The 20,413-nt window shown below is 41.0% G+C and overlaps 1 protein-coding gene across 2 annotated transcripts in view; it reads left to right on the top strand.

The window, feature by feature from the left end:
- The window catches only part of myo1ea (myosin IEa), a 48,287-nt gene that overhangs the window by 24,509 nt on the left and 3,365 nt on the right, over window positions 1–20,413 (top strand). For both annotated transcript variants that reach the window (XM_063475807.1, XM_063475815.2), the window contains exons 7-25: window positions 373–504; window positions 1,059–1,193; window positions 1,472–1,604; window positions 3,722–3,918; window positions 4,016–4,096; window positions 4,731–4,817; window positions 4,931–5,014; window positions 6,241–6,408; window positions 7,377–7,462; window positions 10,275–10,356; window positions 10,556–10,662; window positions 12,409–12,507; window positions 12,663–12,807; window positions 16,542–16,656; window positions 16,740–16,909; window positions 16,988–17,133; window positions 19,747–19,893; window positions 19,990–20,147; window positions 20,285–20,374. In XM_063475807.1, the coding sequence (XP_063331877.1) occupies window positions 373–504; window positions 1,059–1,193; window positions 1,472–1,604; window positions 3,722–3,918; window positions 4,016–4,096; window positions 4,731–4,817; window positions 4,931–5,014; window positions 6,241–6,408; window positions 7,377–7,462; window positions 10,275–10,356; window positions 10,556–10,662; window positions 12,409–12,507; window positions 12,663–12,807; window positions 16,542–16,656; window positions 16,740–16,909; window positions 16,988–17,133; window positions 19,747–19,893; window positions 19,990–20,147; window positions 20,285–20,374 (2,362 nt within the window). The remainder of the gene's footprint in view (window positions 1–372; window positions 505–1,058; window positions 1,194–1,471; window positions 1,605–3,721; window positions 3,919–4,015; window positions 4,097–4,730; window positions 4,818–4,930; window positions 5,015–6,240; window positions 6,409–7,376; window positions 7,463–10,274; window positions 10,357–10,555; window positions 10,663–12,408; window positions 12,508–12,662; window positions 12,808–16,541; window positions 16,657–16,739; window positions 16,910–16,987; window positions 17,134–19,746; window positions 19,894–19,989; window positions 20,148–20,284; window positions 20,375–20,413) is intronic.

Here is a 20,413-nt window from a genome sequence, read left to right on the forward strand (position 1 = left end):
CAAGCTTCAGATAGAAAGTGCAACTCCCCCGAAATTTTTCAACCGAGTCTGTTAGTTAAATTCATAAAGAGCAGATGCCATAAAAGATATTCTTAGCTTCAAATTTAAAAGAGCAAAAATAGTTTGGCACTAATCGTGTAAGGTCACTACATTTGAAGTGCTTTCTTTGAATAATGAGACATTGCATACAGGCTAGTCTGGAGTTGAGAGTAAGACAAAAAGCTGGATCATATTTCTATTTAAGCTGACACACACACACACACACTGCTAGCCTTAGAACAGCTAGGTGCCAGTATTTTCAGACCGTATACTCTGCTTTTTAAGCTTTATTACAGTTGGCTGCAATACAAAAAAAATGCTTTGATCCATCAGGGGAAATACTTTGAGATCCAGTTCAGCTCCGGCGGTGAACCAGACGGCGGGAAAATCTCCAACTTCCTGCTGGAAAAGTCACGTGTTGTCATGAGGAATCCTGGAGAAAGGAGTTTCCATATATTCTACCAGGTGAGGCCTTTTTTTTTTTTTTTTAATAGTGAATGGAACACATTTGACCTGAGAAAAGGGCCTGCGAGGTGATTTCAGGACAGTTTGGATTAGAAAAGCAGTCTGTTTTTGTCGTGCATGGCCAGAGGTTCTCATTTTGCGATAGTACAGCTTTCTTTTTTTTCTTTTTTTTCTTTTTTTGAACTTTTATTGCCAAAAATAACAAGGCAATTCACAGCAATAACATGACCTGAGACCAAATCTGCAGTATATAATGGTGAGGGTAATTCAAAAACTTAATTTAAAAGGAAAAACATACTTACACATATACATATACATACATACATACATACCTATACTTACATACCTAAGCACAGATGTAACAGTGTTAAGGTTTTAGTGTCCTGTCAAGATATTTTATAATTTTTCTCAAAGGTTGGCCCTTTTAGTTGTAGTTGGGCTGTTATCCATTCCATTGTATAGACATGTCTAGTTTTCAGAAGCCAGTGCAGCTTTCTTTAAACTGTGTGTTATATATTTTGTACACACAGTTAGACTTAATTTCTGCTCAACAGTTGATAGAAGGAGCCACCTCGGAGCAGAAGAATAGCTTGGGAATCACAAGCCTGGATTACTACAGTTACCTCAACCAGTCTGGCTCCTACAAAGTGGACGACATCAACGACAAGAGCGACTTCCAGGAGACAATGGTACGGTCAGACTCTTTCTGTCTGCTTGGGAGTCAGTGGTGTTGTGTTTGTCTGTGAATCTCATACCAGTGTTCATGTGGCTCACAGTCTCTCAATAGCACTCCTCTCTTGTTTTCTTTTTTTTCTTTTTTTTTTTCAATGATCTCCTTCTGTTTTTGTTTACCAGCGAGACCACAACAGGAGTAATTAGAGAACATGAGCTAGGTACCGCAGGAGTGAGTAAACCCCCACTGTGATCCTGATTTAGCATGCTATTTTTTCCCCTTTTACTTCCCCAGAAAGCCATGGATGTGATTGGCATCGCACCAGAGGACCGCTCCATGGTGCTTCAGATCGTAGCCGGAGTCCTGCACCTGGGAAATATCAGCTTCAAGGAATCGGGGAACTACGCTGCTGTGGAGAGCGAAGAGTGTAAGTGGACTTGCACAATGAGCTGATCACCAGTCACCAAAGATTTTTGTCACCAAAAGGAAACAGAGCGCTAAGGACTGAGTTGTGGTAAATCTTTGCTTTTCGCTGGGTTCTTGTCCTGACCTGCCCTTCTCTGGTTTTGGAGGGTGTTTCTTTTTCACCACTTTCACTCCCTAAAGTTTTATTGTGTTAATGCAGGGCTGCAGCCAGCTGTCTGGAGTACTTCAGGCCATGCAAGATCACCAGAATATAAAATGCTAGGTCTGGACGTATTTCGTCAGAGACTAAAATTACTTGGAAAAAAGCTTTTTTTTGTCTGTCCCCCTTCTCCCTTCCTCTTTTCTTTTTCTCCTCATGCTGCGTCTGTATGATGCAGAGGAGAGTGCAGTTGCCAGTCTACAAAGCGCTGGTTTGTTCAGGGCAGACGTAACAGCAGCATTTCATAATCTAAGCCTTTCCTGCTCCTTTCAGTCTCCTTTCCTGTGTGCTTTAACTGCAGTGTGCTGTTGTATTACTGCTCCTAATATAAAACTGCTCAAGCCACTTCAGTATTAACTGCTAAAACTCAGAGCGCGTCAAAAAAGTATAAAGATGAAAGTAGGCAGACTGTAAATAGATGATGGACGCTGCCACTGCCAAATCACCCAGCATTTAGTCTTTTTTTTCTGAGCTGCGCTAGTTTTAAAGACATGAGGGTCTCATCTCTTTTCACCATTAATATGTTGACATTAATTCAGTTAAAAAATTAGTAATGCCTTTTTGGACTAAAGAACTCCATCCATCACTTCAATTCATTGTCACAGGAGTCTGTCCCAGCTGCCATGGGGCGAGAGGCAGGATACACCCTGAACAGGTGGCCAGTCTCTCACAATGACTAAAAAACTCCCACGGCTCAAATTTAACATGCAAATATCCAAGAGTTGATATTGGGGAAATGAAGTGAACTGTCACAGGACTGTTCACGTCTTACTGGAGTGAAGCTGCAAGCTTTGAAAACGTCTGTACCGACATCTACATTATGCACTGCTGCTTTGACTAACAAATCTGCAGGAAAACACAGAGTTACATTAGAGTTACATTGTTTCCAAAGTTCACAGAATGTGTCCACACCGCCAGCCGTCATATACAGCCATTACCTTTATTACCAAACACAAAGGACGACTTTTCCTCACGGTTTAATCGGGCGTATGGTCAGTCACACCCTAACGTCCCAAAAGGGGGGGCTTCTAGAGTGGTCTGATGCATTCTCAGACGGAGCGAGTCTGCAGGCCTGAGAGCTATTTCCTTTTAGGGGAAGTGAGTCACTGTAATAAGGCAGGGAGGGGCTCTCAGGGGACAATATCAGCGCCAGGTCGGGGCTTGATCTGTGGTGTGTGTGCCACACTTTTTATTGAAGAGTTCAGTAGCTGCTATTTTTATATTTTACGCTACACTCAGCTGCAGTACAAAGCTCATGAGCTCTGAATCATCTACTATTATCTTTATATTTGTGGATTTACATCAGTCATGTGCATTGTGATTATGAGAAGTTTAAAAAGGCATTTTTATTTGAACCTTGGATTTCAGTGTTTTCTGTGCTAATGCAAAGGTTGCACCTTTCGAAGAGTCCAGTCCTGTGTATTGATTTGCATGCTGGTTTTCACAGAAGTGTCTCGTAGTTACTTCAGAGAAGGATCCAGTACTCACATGCTGCTTTTTTTCTCAGCTCATCATAGCAGTGCAGTAGCAGAATATTATAACAAAAGACTGTCAAGCAAATACAGTGGTTATGATCATTTTCATTTAATCAGCTGTTTGTTTTCTTGATTAATGATTAAAACTATAAAATGTCAGAAAGCCTATCGTTAAAAAGATATGCTAATTGCTCTTTCCCTTTGATCTACTTCCCAGTCTTTCCCCCAAACTATTCTCCATAACTCAGATATTTAATTAAAGATTACAAACGACAAAAGCAAAATATAATCTCATCTTATTTTAGGAGCTGGAAAATTGTTTCAGCTCTGTAATGATAAATTCTTAAATAGCCAAATCATCATAGTCCTTATGAAACATATATTTGTATAGAATAACACTTATAAAGCCACAACTGCTTTCTTTTCCCTCCTTTCCTATAATAGTTTTAGCCTTTCCTGCGTTTCTGCTGGGGATTGACCACAACCGTCTGAAGGAGAAACTGACGAGTCGAAAGATGGACAGCAAGTGGGGAAGCGCGGTGGAGTCCATCGACGTGACGCTGAACGTGGAGCAGGCGTGTTACACGCGTGACGCCCTCTCCAAAGCCCTGCATTCACGTGTGTTTGACTTTCTGGTCGAGGTATGATTACATGCATACAGTGATTTGCGAGAGTAAATACAAAGTGCTGAAGCCAGTTATATTTTGGTAATAACAACTTTTAATCTTTTAATTTCAGTCCATCAACAAAGCCATGGTGAAGGATCATCAGGAGTTAAATGTTGGCGTGTTGGACATTTATGGATTTGAAATTTTCCAAGTAAGTGTTTTTGGACATTTCTCAGGCTGACACATGGCTGCAGGAATGCAGCAATGTGAAAATGAGATTAACTACTATTAGCAATGAGCATTTAAACAGATTTAACACAAAGGATGAGGCTAATGTAAAAAGTATGTGGATTAGGTCCCATCTCCTAATTGAGACAGCAGTCTTCAGCATGCTTTTTTAATCTGATTACTTCATTGTTTACTTTGTTTAATGAGACTGGACATTTGTGGTTTACAAACAGCTCTTTAGCCCTTTTATCGACGTTGCTATGGTGACCGTGACTCTATCTCTGATAGCTAAATGACATCTAATCTGATCCAGGTTTGGCTGTTTTTTCAGGTTAAAGAGTTTTTTGTATGCACAATATAAGAAAAGGTCAGCTGCATTCTGGTGACTGCAGGTTTTTAGAAAGGAAGCTGCAGACCTCTGTAGCCTAAAGTTCAGGCTGAAGGTCCATTGTATGTGCTGCGAAATGCACAATGCTCCCCTTCCTTTAACATCAGGCAGTCAGTACATCGCTCCCCGTCCAAACAAAGCCCATTGAGCTTAGAGGATATCCGCACCCCACTGGACATGCAGCTCATTTAGGCTATACGGATTTTATTCACCCTCTTGTCTTCTTCAGAAAAATGGGTTCGAGCAGTTCTGCATCAACTTTGTGAATGAGAAGCTCCAGCAGATATTCATCGAGCTGACTCTAAAGGCAGAGCAGGTAATGTTCCTCCACACTCTTCTCTTCTTCCCCCCCTCACTCCATTTTTGTTTTTTTTTGTCCACAGATGTTTTATTCCCTATCGCTGAACTTTTTTTTTCCATGTCTTGCAGGAGGAGTATGTGCAGGAGGGCATCAAGTGGACTCCTATAGAATACTTCAACAACAAGATTGTGTGTGATCTCATCGAGAGCAAAGTAAATAAACTCTGAATAGGACGTTTGTTGCTCATACTAAATATGCACATTTCTTTCTCTTTAATATAGAAAAAAATGCCTTTCATTTTCATTAACCACAGACATGACAGAAAATCTTGGTAAGACCTCAGTTATTTAAAAAAATGCTGCCTATGTGATGGTGAATTTATTTTTGGGGGAGGTTGATTTAAATATCCACCCTCTAGGCTTTTGTAATCAAGAAAGTAACAGATTACTTTGTAAAGTAAAATGGTATGGAGATTAGATCAAACCTTGGATCTGTATAGTAGAGGAGAAGAAAAATTAAATCAATCACTCTAAAAACATAATAGACAATAGATCAATAGACTCCTCCACAAACAGATATATTTTTAGAGGCTAAAAAAAATATAAACCACAATAAACCAGGGTGTGATCATTTGTTAATCTTGTTTACTAGTATTGTAAACTGAGTTGCCCAACTTACTGCCAAGTTTCTGCTCTGTTGCCATGACTCGCAGCTTAATACCCTCAAACGCACCGACATGCCTCTTAATTTGATTTATCTGTCCTACTGAGAGGTCTAATCCATGAAATCCACAACAAGGGTTTTAACACAAGCCTCCATCTGAGAGGAGCCGGGGATCTGCATCAGTGGCTGACAGTTTAGTTCTTTGGCTAATGTGCTGACAAATTTACGCGTGTCCTTTTAACACTGCTCTCCGAGTCTGAGAGGCTGTTGCCGCTATCCGGTCTGAGGGCCGATGATCAGCCTCGGGCATAATGAAAAAAAAAATGGGAACAACCACTGTGAGAGTAGTCTTTAGGACATGCTGTTTTAAATCAGCTCTACTGTTTTCATTTTAAAATGTGTAAAATGTCTTTGTGTGTTTGATAAATACCAAGCCTTAGTAATTTGTTCGAAGCTTTGTGTGGTTTCTTATGTTCCACCACTCAAATTTTTCGTGCCACTTCTAGAGGCACAAGTTAAGGCTGCAACTTTTTATTGTCAAATGATAATAAGTGCATATAAAATGGCAAAAAAGTAAAGAAAGCAAAACCAAATCTACAGTTGAAGCTGTTTGATAAATGACTTAAAAATGATTGAAATTGGTGCAGAGTCCTTTCAGATCTACATATAAGACCACAGTTGTGTATACATGTGCTGCAGATCAGACAGAAAAAGGTCAAAAAAAGATCTTCAAGCTATAACAGATCAAGAACTTAAAGTTTGCCGTGATCCCCAGAATCCTCCTGGCATCATGAGCATCCTGGATGATGTCTGCGCCACCATGCATGCTGTGGGCGAGGGGGCCGACCAGACGATGCTGCAGAAGCTCCGAGTCCAGATCAACACCCATGAACACTTCAACAGCTGGAATCAGGGCTTCATCATCCACCACTATGCTGGCAAGGTCAGTTTCACTTTGATCTGTTTGTTTGCTTTCCCTGACAACTGGCTTCAAACGGCAGTCGTCTGCATTTTGAGCGGGAAGCCATTCAGCTTTTTGCAGACATAAAACGGTAATGTATACCGCGACGTAGTGTTTATATATACAGTCAAGCATCTCTGTGCACTTGTCTTCGTCCCTGACGTCAACTTTGAAAGAATATTTTCTGCATGTAGTCTCCAGCTGTAGGAGACCAACTTCTGGAAACGAAAAGTCCAACACCATAAAAAATGGCATTTTTTTAATGGAGCTGGAGCTGTTCCTCTGTGCTTGTATGATCTGTCATAAATACTAGTTATACGCAGCTGGTTCCTCCATCTGTGTCGTCATTTTGTCCTCAGAAGGTTTCCACTTCTAAAGTAGCTTTGTGCACCGTCTCTGCCATTCTCCATTGTCTGTCTGTGGAGGAATTTACCTCCCCGTATTAAACCTGCTCATTGAGCCGAGCATTACAGCTCACTAGAAGTCTTCTTGTGGATTATTTTAGGTTTTTGGTGGTCTGAGTAGAGGTCGCCTCGTGTCATTCTCCAGATGTGTGGTGGCCTCAGCCTGGCACACATGCCGTAAGCTTAATGAGCCGTGCCATTAAGGCTCGAGAGGCTCCCATGCCTGCGCTCAGAACATTCCTCCCGTCTCAGCCTACATTACAGGAGAAATAATGGAGTTTAATTTACACACTTAAACCACTGCTGGTTTTATAAGGATGCTATTCCTGGGACGTGTAAAGCTTGGACCCTGAAACCCTTCATGTTTTGTTTTTGTTTCTCTCCCATAAACTTCAGGGCATTTATTTAGGCCACAATATGAGTTACGCTTTTTTATTTTCACACAGGGGTCATCTTCCATTTTGCTGGAGGTTTCATAGAGTTCAGTTTTCTCCTCTTTTGATAATGATGACTCCTGAGAAATCCTTCTGTGTGTGTCTCCTCCAGGTGTCCTACGACGCAGAAGGTTTCTGTGAGAGGAACCGAGACGTCCTCTTTACCGACCTCATTGAGTTGATGCAGAGCAGTGAAATGTAAGTAACTCCTTTTTGCACATTGCACCGACATGTGGCGAGCATTTCTACGGCGCTCTCTTAAAGGGAGTCGTCTTTGTGATCATATGGTTATAATTGAAACCAGCTGAATAAGAGCTTCAGACGTAGCAGTGCATCTGGAAACTGGCGGGATGTAGCAAAAGTGTGCAGGGTGGGGTTATGCCGTGCCCTCTACCCTCAATCGCATCTGCTTGCTGTCCCATAATGCGGCTTTCGGGGTCTACTCAATCTGCCCTTGCAAGTGCAGGTTGTTTGTGAGGTTGTGTTGTGTCTGTTCCCCCTGTGTTATGCTTTCTTGGGCTTTTTTTTGTGTGTGTCGAAGTGGCCATCTGTGCAAACAGCCTGTGTTGTCTGCGCAACCCCTACAGGTCTCCTTTGTAAGGCGCAAAAGGAGGTTATGCCAAAATCCCATTCAGACACATGCTAGAAGATGCGTTGATGCATTTGACACGACATGCAAAGATAAAGAGTCGTACACAGTCACACAATGAGGCGGAAGGAAGCACACCCATTCCTTCAAGCAGCAGGTCCAAATGGAGAAGAAAGGACTGACCAGTATTGTCAGCTGGACAGTATTAGAAGTCTTTGAATCTATTTGTACTGTTGATCCTTTCTTCTGTGTCCAAGCCCGGAGTCAGAAGTTTAAAATCAAACAAATCCCAATGTGGGAGAAAACCAGAAAGGGTGTGGGATTTACTCCAACATGAAACAGCATTTTGAAATCATAAACTAATCAAATGTTAGTCAGAAGTGTGTGTCAATTTAAGATCGAGTTTTACCTGCATCATAGTATCTAAACAAGCCTTTAAAAAAACTCATTAAATAAACTGGAACTTGACAACATAAACAAAAAACAAGACATCAGCAGTAATTTAAATAAACTACATCATTAACTAGGCAGGGCTTTAAAAAGGAGTGAGGAGGAAATATAAATTATTATCTTATGATTTTCATAAGGGACCATAAATGACGATGACTTCCCAAAGCTAAAACATGCACACTGTTCCTTTACTGTTACTCCACCGTGTGTGTGTGTGTGTGTGTGTGTGTGTGTGTGTGTGTATAGTTTAAATGGTGCTCAACAAAGTAAAAAGGTACTTTGGAAATGTTTGAATCTTGACGGTCGCATGTCTCAAGCTGAGAAGAACCTGAAAATGTGGAAAGTTCACAAATATCTGCCACATTCTGACCAGCAGCAAGAAATCCTGGTGGCTTCACAGCGCAGCCATTTACGTAATCACTTAACGAGTGAAGGAACTCTAGTTTGATCCCAGGAGGAGAGACAAGTTCCTCTGGGATTGTGTCAGGAAGAGTATCCAGTTTTAAAAAAATAAAATAAAATAAAATACAAATAAATACATTTAAATTAAATAACATTTTTAATTAAATAGATATATGGATACGAACATGTGGAGCTACATGCTTCAGTTACCCCTTGTACACATCCTGGTGTTGTGATGCATTTAAAGTTAATGCTGAGCCTAGATCAGGACCACATACTGTATATTAAAGATGGACGCAGTCACTGTGATGTCACTCATCAGCTTGTCAAGCCGTGTTTTGAAGTTTCGACCTACTGTAGGATTTCAGGTGTTGCTATGGCTGTTTTTAGAGCCAGAAGTAATTATATTTTACACTACAAGGTGAAGTGCTGAATTACGGGTTGATGTTATGAAGCCCTGTTAGCAGGCTGTGACCACAGTCTCCACAGACACAGATTAGTGCAAAGTAACAAATTCTAAAAAATAAAATGCTTCGATTTCATTTCACCAACAATTAGAGGCACAAACTGTACTTCTTGGAGAGTCTTTTAGTACAAATATCACCTCAAGTCATAACATTTAATAAAAAACATGTTTAGATTGAGTAAAGCAGCTATAAATACCAAAAATGTTTGCATCATTTTAACATGGAAGTTTATGGAGACTCAGTTTTTACACTTCCATGCTGGCTTCATTTCTCGTGCTCTGAGGTTTCCGCCTGATTAGGACTAAAATCCAAATTATTTGTTATACTACTGAAACAGCACAAGTTTACAGCGTCTAAATCCTGTGTTTCTGTATATATATTTGGGAGAATTTAAGTAATTTATGAATTCAACTTCAAATATATGAATTTGAAAACAAATGTAGTTTCTTTCTAGATTTTGTAGATATTAACAATGTCACTCTGCATCTACTACCTAAATCTTTACTGTGAAGTGAAAAACTAGCTTTAGCAGCCCTTTCCCTCATGAGTCATTTCACACTGTCAACAAGCAGCACTTCACTGAAAAATTCCCCTTTAGTTACAGAAAGACGGGAGAAAAAATACTGGAAGAAATGGGATTGATACTCTGTCTTATATTAATGTTCTTCTTTGTTTCTCCTTTTCCAGACCCAGTATCAGTCAAAAGAAATTACTTATTTTATTCTTTGAAGGAATTCCTCAAGTAAAACTATTCACTCGGCCTCTACAGAAGAGGCCTTGTGGGGATTTGCTGCAGAGAAAGCTGTTTGTACAAATACAGCACAGTGTGGACACACACTCACATTTTTTTTTTTGCTTTCCCAGCCACCCCCAGCTCAAACTTACCAAATGGTTCAGGAATTTAAATCAGTGACCTTCATCAAGGGTCCTCGGTTCTTTAATCATTAACTACGTTTTTTGTTTGTTTGTTTTTTTCACTGCCAGGAAGCCCTGGTGTGATTTTTAGCCCTAAAGCTGTTTGTTTTTGTTGATATGAGAATAATGAGAGCTTTTTTTTCTTTTCTTTTTTTGACCTAATCCCTCACTTTCTGTCCTCCAACAGTAGCTTCATCAGAGCACTATTTCCGGAAAACCTCAATGCTGACAAGAAGGGTCGACCCACAACTGCAGGCAGCAAAATAAAGGTGTGTGTGTGCAGCTGTGCCTTCTGTTTATCTGGGTCACTGTGGAAAAGACCTTTGCTGAGATAATGTGCGTGTTTGCTGTTCAGTGGAATGTCCTTCAGCGTTCCCAGTCAGCAAAGAGCCAGTAATTTAGTCACAGACGCGCCAGCCTCATCATTATCTTTCCTTTTTTGATGTTTGCTCTAATTCCATCCTTCAGAAACAAGCCAACGATCTGGTGAGCACACTGATGAAATGCACGCCGCACTACATCCGCTGCATCAAACCAAATGAGACCAAGAAGCCCAGAGACTGGGAGGAAAGTCGGTAAGTGACTGAATCACTAGCACCCACTCGTTGTTGTCCTGAAAAGTTAAAAATTAAGACACATTCATTAGACGGCTTACTCCTCAGAGCCAAGCAAAACATGAGGGCAGCACTCGAGTGTACACGACCGATTCTGAGGGCGGTCTGAGCAGGAGCAGCCAATCAGTGGCAAGTGTTATGATAACCATGAAAAAGTGATGTTTACAAGAACGTGTATGAACCCAAATAAAAATGGCTTGTTGGAAAAAACTAAGTATGCCCTTACTGCTTCCAAAGGAATTAAGAAGATAATCGAATGCACTCGATTAACTGATCATCAGCAAGTGTGAGCGCTTCTATAAAAGCAGTTTTGCCATTTTGTTGGTTTTGTCCTACAGTCTTCCTTGGAGTGGCCGTCCCAACAGATTCACCCCAACGTCAAACCAACAACACTCAAACTGCAAAAAACCCAAGAGCTACATCTCTGACTCGACAGGCTTCAGTTAGCAAGTTACATGTTAACGTTCATGAAAGTACAATTAGAAAAAGACTGAACAAGTATGAAAAACCTCATCTCTCTAAACAGACCCATGACAGCATGTCCTGTGGACACCAAAATATGCTATTAATATTTCAGTGAAACACTTGAAGTTGATCTAAAATGCTCATTTCCAATTCCACATTTTTAGTCATGCAGAGATAAGAGTGGAAAAAACTGTCTAAAACTGAGCCTTTAAAGCAGTCTGACCTCATATTTGAGTTTGTGCTCATATCAGATGCAACCATAGTGCTGTATTATTATATCAGGGGAAAAAAAGTAAAAGCATAATAGGTCCTCAAGCTGTCTAGTAGAAAACACAATAGGAAATTAACAAATGTATTTAAAAATAAGATGAAATAACAGAAAACTGACTAAAATATGAAGCAAAGACCATTAAAAATGGAGCATGAAAACATTATCAAGGACAAGAAAACAGATTAATGACATTTATAACCACACTGAAAGAAATAAAGCAAAGAAAGTGATACATTAAAAACAAAAGTCTGGGTTTTTTGTTTGTTAAAACTGATCCACAGTCCTATCAAATGTTTAAATCTAATGGAAAACTACCCTGTTTGCAATATGCACTATCACCAAAATGCTGTATTACGTTATTTATGGCTAATTTTATTACATTTTTCTCTTATTTAAGTATGTATTATAGCACATGAGATCGTTATCCAATTTCTTTTTCTATCATCACTAAATTTCTTTGCTTTTTTTTGTCTTTTTGGGTTTTTTTTGTTCCTCTGAAGACACGTGAGACATGTTTCAGGCATTCCCCGTTCTTTATCCCTTTGTTTCAGTTTCCTACACTTTTGTCCCTGCGCTCAGGTTTTGGGTACTACATGTTCACATACAGTCTGATGGTGTATTGTTCGGAGCCTACCGCCTTCCTGTTGTGAGGGTGGATCATTAATTAGCAACGGAACCGTTGTTTTCACAGGAAGTTTGACTACTTTGTTTGAGGAAAAAGTTAGGAAAGCAACTCATTTGCATACAATAACCTCCGATTAGCAGTTCTTCTAGTATGAGTGGAAGCGTCACGTGATATGAAAAGACTTATAGTTGATTCCTTAGAGGTTTGAGAAAAAGGAATCTGCTGTTATTGATTTGTGTTTGTACACATCACTAAATGATATGTACAAACACAAAAGTATGAAAAATTAACACGTTTCATCAATTCGTGGTATATCCGATACTGAATGAGGTTTTTTTGTCTTTAGGGTGAAGCACCAGGTGGAGTATCTGGGTCTGAAGGAAAACATCAGAGTGAGGCGTGCTGGCTACGCCTACCGCAGGGTCTTCAGGAAGTTCCTCAACAGGTATCAAGCTTTTCTTTTTCTTTTTCGCCGTGGTTCAAGGTGCACTGTCTGACTAGGCTATGAAAGATACGTTTCATTCTCTCTACTGCTTGTGTCCTGTGCTTCAAATCAAAGTCACACAACTTCTGCTCCTTATCGTCACTCAACTTCGACAGGTACGCCATCCTGACCAAAGAATCCTGGCCAACATGGCGGGGAGACGAGAAACAAGGCGTCCTTCATCTCTTACGGTCTGTCAACATGGACCAGGATCAGTTCCAGCTCGGCCGCACCAAGATCTTCATCAAAGCCCCCGAGTCGGTACGTTTCACCGCTGCGTCTCTTTCGGACTGTCGCATCTTCTCTTTGTGTGTTTGTGCTGTACACTCCTGGAAAGCTTCCTGAAAGAGACCCTGCATTATAAATGGACAAAGTAAAAACTACAGATAGTTTGTAGCAGCTCACATCTCTTGTCAGAGCGTCATCAGCAGGCTGCAAAAAGCCTCAAGTCATCAGTTTTTGCACTGAACACCATAAAAGGACATCAGAGCCCCAAATCACGCTCTAACCCTCGTCACAGGGGAGGAGACTGAACCCGACCCTTGCACCACGTCAGCACTGAGTCACCGCCGCTCTGAAATGAAAACACGAGCGCAGGCTGTGGTTGCAGAGTTTGGGGTGACATCGTAAAGGCTCGTATTTTTTCCACCATAACCTCTTTTTTTTCCCTCACGATTCTTATGAAAGCAACACTTGTGTGCAGCCCTGCGCTTTCACTCATTAACATTTGTACACGTCACACAAGGGTAAGCATGCACGCCCACAGATGTATGTTTAGTAGCTTTAAACACAGACATCTTAGTCTCGATTCAGGCCTTACAGCGGATCCTGAATGCCTTTACTTATTTACTGCAGCTGCTCACTGCCAGGAGCCCCCATCCCCCCACGCCACCACACTGAGAGCCACTGAGGTGTGTTTATGAAGCGCAAATATCACATGGGGCGGACCGCTGAAATGAGCTGCCAGGCTTCTCAAAACAAGTCTCTGTGCATGATAAGACACTGACACCAGCTAATGAGCCGGGTGACTGAAGTGTTTTTCTGTCGGCTGTAATAAGTAAAGTTTGTTTGACACCAGGACAGATGTTGGAGGAGTTTCAGCCCCTCTGTGATGATGGATTTGCTCGTGGCTTACTGTCCATCAGAGGTCCTTTGTAAGCAGAGCTGAGTGACTATGACAGACAGCTCACCTAAAGAGTTATTAAAAAACCCTTTTTTATACAGCAGTCACAGCTGTTCTTCTGTTTCCTGCATCATAATAGTGTTTGATCATCAAAGCCACTAATCTGAAAGTGTCCTAAACCCCTTGCATACAAATGTTGGGCCAAAAACTTGGGCTAATTTTCAAACCACACATTAGAAAAGTTGTGCAGTCATGCTTCTTCCAAATAAGATCCATCTCAGATTCCTGCTGTTTTTTTGGCAGATGGCATCACATCACCCCACTCCTGGCTTCACTCTTGTGGTTCCCTCTACATTTTTAAATTGACTTTTAAGGTTTTTCTGATTGCTTTTAAAGCACATTGTTGTTTTAGCACAAGTAACATAGCAGGTATGTTGACCCCATATGAGCCATTTTGCAGCCTGAGATCATCATGTGTTGTCCTCCTGGCTGTTTCAAAATCGAGGCGTAGAGCTGAAGGGTAAAAAGCTTTTTGCCATTAGGCCCCCTTCAGCTTTGGAATAACCTGTGACTTCTTTCTTTTTGTAATGTCCTCTCTCTGTCTTCTCTTTCTTCTATCATCTGTCATCACGGTGGATTTGATGATACTTTCTGCATTAATAATTCTATTATTTGACAAGATCTCCAACACCACTGGCTGAAATGCAGCCCCGAACCATGAAAGAGCCTCCATCGTGTTTTAGAGACACTCACTGTTGTACCTCTTCTGCATATATTGATGATGATTTGCACCTTTATATAAGAATGTTTTGGGTTGTTTTTTTTTTTTGTTTTTCACTGATCCTTTCAATCTCAGCTTGTCCAGTTTCCTCAGATTTTATAACACTGCATTGCTGAGATATGCCAGGTTTTTAGCTAATAGCTCTTTAGGAACCAAAAATACTCTTTTTTTTGTGTCAAACTGTGTTATTGCTGGGTTTACTGTAGATTCAACTAAAGAAATGGGAGCAGATTATGTTTTTGTGACAGGCTGATAGTAACAAAGTGCCTAAAGATACAACTTAAAAAGGATTTTTTCCTAAGTTCTCTGTTATTTGTAGACACAGCACTGGTTCATCCTCAAACCTTGGTGCTTTTTTAGCCTTGACTGACTCAAAGGTCAGTGTTTAGTGTTAAAAACATTTCTTTGAAAATGGTCAGGGTACAGACTGGACTGAAAATGAGTGAAAAAGCAGGTAATGTCCAAAGAAAAACTCTAAAAGACCTTTAGAAAGCCTGGGGAACGGTCACTTAAGCCCACTTAAGCTCCTTAGAAACAAAATATCAACAAATGAGAGGTAGCTCAAGATTTTTGCTCAGTACTGTTTATCTGGTACTTTCTACTGTTATAATCCATTCCCTAATATTTGTATAGGGCCTTTACAAGTAAGTGAGTACACGTGTCATTAATTAACCATACTCTAAATATATTTATTTATTTATAGTAAATACAGTTGTTTGTTTCAGCACTGCTTTGATTTGAAGAGTCAGCCAGATGTTTGTGTAATAAAGACATTAGGAAGTTTGCCACCATTTCCTTTTCGCTTCCACTAATATTAACCAAAACACCACCTGCTGTTTGCTCCTGGAGTTGTCAGCTGGGAAGTGCAATCACTCTCACAGCCTCTGTGATTTTGTGGTGTCACTGTTTCTGTGACTCAGTGTATTTTTCTGCTCGCAGCCTTTCTGGGTGAAGTTTGATCTGCTGTGTTGTGTTTCGGTCTTGCTTGCGGTTTGTTCCTGTGGCCGGCTCTGTCGATGCCAAGCCTATTGCAGCACCGGGCGGGATGTTTAGTCTGGCAGGGAGAGGGCAGAGAGTGTGATTGCGTGTCCCGACGCCCATCGGGAAATGACATATCCCGGTGAAAAGATGAGTCTGCTCATAAGTGTTAGCAAGGACCACAAACACTTGGTGGATTGTAATTTTAAGGATTATTGTAATTAAATTCTAAGTTTTTCTACTTTAAAGGGTAAGTGTTAATGTCTTTGAGTCCATCTTGAAGCAAAGATCAGAATCCTGTTCACACTGGATGTTAAAAGATCTTTTTAGTTTAAACGTGTTCACCGTCGGCTCTGCAGCTTTGCAGGGCATTACTCTGTTGATTCAACTGCCAAACAATTTCATTACAACAATCCAACCAAGCTGTGGCTGTTTGTCATCTGCCAAAAAATGACTGCTGCTATTTAAACAGGTGCAAATGACTTGTTGGCCCATAACCTATCAAATATATCTCTCATGAATGATATCCAGTCATTTCGAGCCAGAAAACATGCCCTGTCATAAGGTTAAAGCTGAAATCTGTTTGTTTTGGCAAAGTGACTTTTATATATCCTTTATTTAGCTGGGTAAAACGTGTTGTTGGCATTAAAAATGTATTTTTCTGGAGAGATTTGACCAAGAGGGCAGCAAAAATTGCAAGAAACATAACATAATAGTTCTATAAAGATATTTTATGTGGCCAAATAGGACTGGATCGTCATAAAGATGCTGGCAAAATAGGTGATTTCTTTATTTTATATATATATATACTTTCATAAATCCTGCTGACTATTTACCAATATAAGCAAATATATCACACATGAAAAACACACAGGAACATTGGAAATCACTTTTTAGCACGACACGGTTCTTGTTGTCAGACACCAGCACTCCTGCACTGTAATAAAAATGACGAGCCGACAGCTCGGTTTGTCTATTTAACTGTACTCAGGTATGTTCAGTATGCATTTCTTCAACTGAGTTCATGTAGGTGTATCTGTGTCTGTGTTTGGGTTTGTGCAGTGAGCTGCCCTCGGCGTGTGTCATGCTGAGTCTCGCTCTTTGTCTTTACAGCTGTTTCTGCTGGAAGAGACGAGGGAGCGCAAGTTTGACGGCTACGCCCGGGCCATCCAGAAAGCCTGGAGGAAATATGTGGCCCGCAAGAAGTATGTTCAGATGAGGGAAGAAGGTGAGTGAGGGAGCAACTTACTGCCGGAAGTATCTACCTGCCTAGCGCTCCCGCTCTTATTCTCTTTCTCTGGGTTCATTCAGCTTCCGATCTGCTGCTAAACCGAAAAGAGAGGCGGCGACACAGCCTCAACAGAAACTTTGTAGGTGACTACCTCGGTATGGATGACCGGCCTGAGCTCCGGCAGTTTCTTGGAAAGAGAGAAAAGATCGATTTTGCGGACAAAGTCACAAAATACGACCGTCGCTTCAAGGTTGGTTCAATTAAATTTGCAGTCTGGTTTTCCAACAACTGGCAAAATAGTAACATTGTGTTTTCCTCCTTCAATTAGGCAATTAAGAGAGATTTGATCCTGACACCAAAATCTGTGTACCTGATTGGAAGAGAGAAGGTGAAACAGGGGCCAGAGAAAGGGCAGGTGACAGAGGTGCTGAAGAGGCGGATCGATGTGGACAAGATCTTAGCGGTGTCTCTGAGGTGCAAAATGCTTCCTTCACATCTGAGTTACATTATTCAAAAGAAATTCTAGTATTGCCTTTTCCAGGTCCAAAGAGCTTACAACTTCTAACTCCTCCACAAAACTCAGAGAGAAAGGTTTTCTCCTGAGAGAATGATGCTCCAGCAGATATTTCCAAACTTCAGGCCAACACGGCACAAAGATGAAACCTTTAGTCCAGTCTTTCATTATCAATCAGGCAGAAAGTTCAATATTATTTTTATGTTTTCCTAAATTCAATCAGCAGGTTTTCTTGTGCCACCCAACAGGCACGGTTCCGCTAATGACGAGACAAAAGACGAGTTCATGATCTGCAACCCTGAACTGGTGAAGGGGTTAAGAAAATGGATGTGTTATCATTTTATTCGGCTTCTTACCTAACACATTTCCACATGGTTAAGTGGCAAGTTTAAAAAGCCTTTACAATTGTATATTCCAGTCTATCTTACAATTTAAATTAGCAGCAAACTTAATTTCTTTAGTATTTTTATTTTTACTCACATTAAGGAGAATAATGTGAGTTTGTCTGTTCCTGCTCAAAGCAGGAACAGACATGCCGATCACTCCTGGATCACAGTTGGTCTCATCAGAGCACATTTCCATTGCTTCAGACTCTAATCTTTATGCTCCCTGGCAAATTGAAACTGATAAGTGTGTTTTTATTAAGGCTACACAGGTGTTCTCTTCATGCTATATTTGTGGAAATGCTGTCTAATAATTAATAGAATTAATAACATGTGCCATACAAATGGCATCCATAAAAACAAATTTGGTGCTTATTCTGTTTACACAAGTCAACTCTAACTGCTACGTCCTGCTGCTACACCATATCCTGCTCTCTAGAAAATCTACCTACAGCAGCATTTTTATTTTGGTGTATTTCAGAATTTACACTGCACAGCCACAAGAAAAGCCTCACACTTCATTCGACCGCCTTTAGCTTTGATTACGGCACGCGATCGCCGTGGCATCGTTTCAGTGTCGCAACAATTATTTCCATCTATAGTTGCATTAATTTTTTTTCGAAGATCTTGCACTGATGATGCTGATGAGAGTCCGACTGCTGCGTAAAGTCGTCTCCATCGTATCCCAAAGGTTCTCAAAGAGGTCGAGAACTCCGGACTCATTGAGTGTATTCAGATAGTCAGCTGAACTCATGTTTTTTTGAGCACATAATGTTGCCTAACCTAGACCTGACCGGCTGAAGTAATTCCAGATCATAACCCTGCACCCACACGCTTGCACTTCATCCGCCTTTCTTCTCATGCCGATCACTCCTGGATCACAGTTGGTCTCATCAGAGCACATTTCCATTGCTTCAGACTCTAATCTTTATGCTCCCTGGCAAATTGAAACTGATAAGTGTGTTTTTATTAAGGCTACACAGCTGTTCTCTTCATGCTATATTTGTGGAAATGCTCCAACCTTCACTATTAAACATAGCTGTGAGTTCTACTGTAGATTTTATATATTTTTAATTATGTGATTTCTCTCCGATCTCGATTATTCAGGATTTTTTTCCCCCTGACCACATTTATCAGAGATGATGGTTCCCTACTACCCGTCCAGGACTCAGTTTTTGTAGTTTCGCCAATCACCTTAGTAGTTTTCGTTCCTCGTTACAGGCCAGCAATTTGACTCCAATGAAACAGCTTATGCGACTTTAGGATTAAGTAACCTTTTCCCAGCCGAAACATATCAATTGCTGCATCAATCCCTCCAGGTGGTGAAGCTTTTTTTTTTCCAGTGTATTTTTCTGCTACTTTAATCATAAGTAAAGTACATGCTAATGTTGTTGATTTTCAAACTTCAGCCCCTGCTCTGCACTCCTCTCCGTTATCTCAAAGCTGATGTTCTGAATCACACGTTTCTACGAGCAGAGGTACATACCAGCAGATATTTGACTGTTTCCAAAACAAGACAACATCTGATTCTGTGGACACTGCACTGCAGAAAGCCATGAATCCACTTCAAAGTCACAGTCTGGATTTGTAATCAAAGAAGTTCCCATGTTGCTGTAAATGTCACACAAGGGACACGGAAAACATGTGGAGTATATTTAAGCTGCTTGTATTTGTTAGTGTTTTCAGGTCTGACTGAAAGCAGTTTAGTCCACATCTCCAAAACGTTGCTAAATTACTCAAAAATGCTATAGTGGGGAAAGAACGTTGATCAGTTTATTGTGAAAGTGCAAAAAAACAAAGGAACAGAGAGACTTATCGTAGCTTTGTTGTTCATGGGAACGCAGCATAGCTCGTTTCAGAGGTGGAGCTGCTGGAGTAACATGTGGCTTTTGAGTCAGCGGGGTAATACAGACCAGGTGGTGCAATGAGCGAAAGCAGGAGTTGTAAAAAGCTCATCAGAGAAAAACCCGACTTCTCTGGGAGGAACAAAGTATCCTTGTGCGGGTTACGGGCTCAAGCTGTCGTCCCTACTCAGATGTGAGCCGCTTTGTGAGGCTCTTGATGCAAATGTGAAAGCTGATTCTGACTCGTGATCTTGGCTTCTCTCAAAGTTTCACAGAAAGCGGAAAAACTGTGAGATTTGATCTGTTATAACACTTAAAGTTTCCCTTGCTTTGTTCATACTTTCAGCACAATGCAGGACGACTTCTTGATACTGCACGAGCAGGAGTACGACAGCCTGCTGGAGTGCATTTTTAAGACCGAGTTCATCAGCTTGCTTGCTCAAAGGTTTGAGGAGAAAACCCAGAGGAAGCTACCGCTTAAGTTCAGTAACACGTAAGTAAACACTTCAATAGTAAACATAGAAGCTAAAAGGACAAACAAGACAAAAACAAAGTTCGATGATATAAAAATGTCTGTTGTGTTTCTCAGACTGGAGATGAAGTTGAAGAAGGAGAACTGGGGCTTCTTGAGTGGCGGCGGCTCCAGGCAGGTCACATTTGTCCAGGGTCAGGGAGACATGCCTGTCCTGAAGCCTTCGAGCAAATCTCTGCAGGTCAGCATCGGACCCGGGCTTCCCAAGAATACACGTGAGTATGAACGAACTTGTGGAAAGGTTACCTGTTCTCACAGTGATCCAACTGTGTTTTAGTTTTGTTTATCTAAATTACTTTGCTGCTGGTTAGTTATACTGTAAATATAATATCTGAATATCTCTCCCCTTTAGGCCCAACCAGGAAGAGCTTCACTCAGAGTCGCTCAAACATGTCCAGAAGCCACCAGCACACCCCATCACGAGCTGCACCGGGACCTCCAGGTACAGCGTCCGAGCAGCTTGCTGGTCACCTGTCCCAAG

Source organism: Pelmatolapia mariae, linkage group LG1 (genome assembly GCF_036321145.2).
Source record: "Pelmatolapia mariae isolate MD_Pm_ZW linkage group LG1, Pm_UMD_F_2, whole genome shotgun sequence".
NCBI lineage: Eukaryota > Metazoa > Chordata > Actinopteri > Cichliformes > Cichlidae > Pelmatolapia > Pelmatolapia mariae.